Source organism: Eurypyga helias, unplaced genomic scaffold (assembly GCF_000690775.1).
Source record: "Eurypyga helias isolate BGI_N326 unplaced genomic scaffold, ASM69077v1 scaffold26184, whole genome shotgun sequence".
In the NCBI taxonomy this organism is placed as follows: domain Eukaryota; kingdom Metazoa; phylum Chordata; class Aves; order Eurypygiformes; family Eurypygidae; genus Eurypyga; species Eurypyga helias.
In genome coordinates, this window is record NW_010247319.1 from 9266 (window position 1) to 13209 (window position 3944).

The 3944-nt window shown below is 56.0% G+C and overlaps 1 protein-coding gene across 1 annotated transcript in view; it reads left to right on the forward strand.

Annotated features, from left to right (window-relative positions):
- Window positions 1–2701, forward strand: part of TCF3 (transcription factor 3) — a gene marked incomplete at its 5' end in the record, with an annotated part of 11214 nt that extends 8513 nt beyond the window's left edge. Inside the window, 2 exons of the mRNA XM_010150704.1 lie at window positions 1287–1431; window positions 2262–2701. Coding sequence (XP_010149006.1) covers window positions 1287–1429 — 143 coding nt within the window. The remainder of the gene's footprint in view (window positions 1–1286; window positions 1432–2261) is intronic.
- Window positions 2702–3944: the final 1243 nt, after the last annotated feature.

Here is a 3944-nt window from a genome sequence, read left to right on the forward strand (position 1 = left end):
GGCCGGGCTGCTTCCCGCTGCTGCGCGGCAGCTGCCCTAGGCGCCTTCAGCGGGAGGATTTGCTGCAGATGGGATTTTTGAAGGAAGTCTTACAAAAAGGGATTCGCTTTCTGCCAAAAAGTCTTTCCTTGGGGGATGAACCTGATGGTGTTGGCTGAGACCCTCCTCTGAACTTTTACCTCCCGGCCAAAAACCAACAGGCAGGCAAAGTTTTGCTGAGGGGAGGGAGTGTTGGTGTCGATCCTGCATCCACTGCCACCCTCGCCCCCGGCAGCACCCTCCCGCCCCGCGGGAGCCTGGCCCATGCTGGCAGCACCTTCACATGGCTGGCAGAGGTGACACGCAGCCCGGGCCGCTCCAGGAAGCGCCCGAGACGAATTGGCTTTGCAAAGTGAGGCTGTTTGAGCCGTTTCCAGTGGACACCAGAAGCACTACCAGCACGGCAACATATAGTCCCCCCTCGGTACCACCCCCCTAACTAATCCCTGTGGTGCTATGAACCCAGCAGTACAGACGAGGCCTTGTCACTGGAGGACAAAGATCTGAGGGACCGGGAGAGGAGAATGGCCAATAACGCCAGGGAAAGGGTGCGTGTGCGGGACATTAACGAGGCCTTTAAAGAACTGGGACGCATGTGTCAGATGCACTTAAAAACGGACAAAGCACAGACCAAACTGATCATCCTACAGCAAGCGGTGCAGGTCATTCTGGGCCTGGAGCAGCAAGTACGAGGTATGGTAACAGCTGGCCAGGGGCATTTCGGGGCCTTTCTCTCCCCCAGCATCTCTGTCTGCGTGCGCGTCTCTGTTGTGACTCCTGCTTCCGGTGCGAGGTTGTGTGTTTGCATCGCCAGCGGCACCTTCGGGTGCACTGCACGGCAGGCTGAGCTTTCCGAAGCCCCGCTCCGGGGTGGATTCGAGGCCGCTCTGTCCATCTCCCCCGTGCTTAATGGGAATTTGGCACCTGGATCCTATTAAGCAGCTTTGGAAAACTCAGTCCTCAACTCCGAGAGCTGGCTGAGGCCCTTGGGGTGTCTGTAAGCGGGCACGTTTCAATTGGCATGGCGTTTCAGCCGGGCACGGGGTTTTGCTGTAGCAGGAGTCCGGCCAAGTGACTGCAGCGAGCGGCAAGGCAAAGAGCAGCTTGCACTGAGGTTTCCTCGCATGGTCCTGTGTGTCTGTCCTGGGACTCTGTCCTTGCTCTCTCTTTCGGATGCTGCTGCCGTGCGCGATGCTCTTGCCCAAACTGAGGTTGCTTCCCTCCCTCCCTTGCTGTTTTTGGCATAGAGCGCAATCTGAACCCTAAAGCAGCCTGCTTGAAGCGTCGGGAAGAGGAGAAAGTGTCCGGAGTAGTAGGAGATCCCCAGATGACACTTTCAGCTTCACATCCTGGTCTAGGAGATGGTCACAACCCTGTCGGACACATGTAAAGGTATCGTCCCCTGCCCCGTGATCCCAGCACACTGCTCTGCTTCGGCAGCTCAGCCCCGCTCGTTTGGCGCCAGCCAACATCCCTAATTTACCTTAAGTCAATGACTTGCATGTGCATGTGGTTTGCTCACCCCTGGCTACCCAAAGCCTCGGCCCCCGCAGGAGAGGTGCAGCCTCGTAGCCAGGATGGAGGGTTTTGGTGCCCTCACCACCCTGAGTGGGCTCTGCACCCCCCAGCCCTGCCCCGTTGGCTACTGGAAACCAGCAACTCCTTTGTCTATGGGAGGGAATGAGCAGGTCCCAGAAATGCCAAGAAAGACACAGAAGGTGAAATTGCTCCAGCGAGACCGTGGCAGGCGCAGGCTCTGCTGGGCTGTCCCTGTTTTAAGGGAACCCTCGTGCTTGGGCAGGAATAGCTGAGCCTGTTTGGCCTGAGCGGTGCCGGGATGTGGATGGGGGATTGAGCAGGTCCAGGAGCGGAGGGTCAGAGGCTGACCCCATCACCCCATCAGCGGGGCTCCCCTGTGCAGGGCCGCAATGCCTCAGCCTGTAGCACCCAGGTGCCCTGGAGTGCACGGAGGGGCTGTGGTCCCCTGACACCCCCTGCGCCAGGGGCTGCCCTGAAAAGAAAAGGCAAAGCTGATGTCTTGGCAGAATAGCCAGCCTGAGTCTCGGCTCCGCTGCGGCCACATCGAGCCCTCGGAGCTGACTTCTGTGGAGACGAGGCTGTGGCAGGGGTCTTGCAGCCCTCCCATGCAAGGAGTAGAGTTTTATTCTTCTTGGGGTTTCTCTTACTTCAGGCTTCTGTTGTTTGTTTTTTTCTGTTTGTAGATCTTTTTGTTCCTCTGGATAGAGAGATCTGTAGGAAGAAAACCCTTGGTGTGACCTGCGACCTTCTCGAACCATAAACTTTAGTACTGCTAATACTGACACACGTGGATGGATCCTGGCATGACGTAAGGGGTGGAAAAAACACTTTCTCAAAAACAAAATGAAAACAAAAAAATTGCCTTAAGTATAAAGTGCGGAACAGTCAATACATATCACTCAGTTAGGAGGGGGTGGCGTGTTCTCTTGGCTTGTTCACAAGCAGCCAGCAGCAAAATTGTGCCTAAGCTTGATATTTCTTTTTTAAAAAAAAAAGAACATTAGTTACGAGATTTTTTATGTAGAACAAATAGCAATGCCTTTTGGTTTTTTTAGCTTCTTTTGCATATGTTTTGTAAGCAACGAAAAGAATTTTTTTTTGTATAAAAAAAAGTCTTGTACCCCACGCTTTTCTGCTGCTGTTTCTATAGTTAACGTTGCATCTTTAGGATCAACCAGAATATTAAAATTGTATTAAGAGAGACTGGATATAAAGAGAGGAATTCTCAGATTCGGCTCTGAAAGCCACTAAAAGCGAATGTAGCCACAGCGAGGGGATGTTCTTCCTTGCCTGGCTTGTACCTTCCATTATAAAAAACAAACTCACTCATGCTGAATTCACCATCTCTTTGCTTTGGCCACTTCTGATTTGGGAAAAGGAAGTTAAACAGCAAAGCAAGTTGCAGCAGGACCCCTCTGCGGTGCTCCTGCTCCTCCCGGGAGGTGACCGAGGCCCGTCGGGGGTCTCTGCAAGATGTGCTTTACTCCTGGAGCATCCCAGGGGCGGTGGTCCCACCTGGGAGAGGAGGTGCCCCACGGCTGTCCCGGAGCGTTGTGATGGGGAGGATGAGCTGCTGGGAGAGAGCGAGAGGCCTTGGGGTGGAAGAGATCTGAGGGACTAGGGCGCTTTTGAGGTAAGAAGCAACGTGGATACAAGAGGAAAACCCTGGGCGGAGGAAAGTGCCCACACACGTGAGCAAACGCTGGTGCTCAGGGGGCAGCGCTGAACAAAGCTGGAGGACTGGGAAGAGGCAGAGGCTGACAGGCAGCAGTGGGACACTGCACGGCGACCTCGCAGCAGATGGACCCGTAGATGCTGGCAACGGGCAGGACAGGGAGCAGCTACCCAGCACATGGGCTTGCTCCAGCCCTCAGCGAGCCACGACTGGCGCCAGGATCCCTGTCTCCACTCAGCTTCTCCCCACACTGGAGCTACCACCGTTGGAAATGCAAAACGCTGCAGGCTCAGGGAGAGGGGTGGTTTCACACTCCGCCTGCACCCACTGTCGTATCCAAAGCATCCTCGGACGCAAACTCAGCTCAGCATGCCGCCCGCCTTGCCATGGGGATGCCGTGGCCGCTGTCACCTGCACGTGGGCTCCTCCCTCCGTGCTGGAGAGGAGGGGAGCAGCGAGCGCCTGTCCTGCACAAGATGCTCCAGCAGCCAAGCTGGGCCAACAGTCCCTTCGCTTGGAGGGCTTCCCAGTGTCACCCCAGACAGCTCCGGTGTGCTCAGCGGGAGGAAGACCCCCGGCAGCCCCATCGCGTGCCAGGGTGCCCCCGAGGTGCGGGAGCAAAGGAAGAGGTGCTCAGTGGTGCTGAGCTGCGGCAGCCGTTCCAGAGCTGGCAATGGAAGAGGGGCCACTG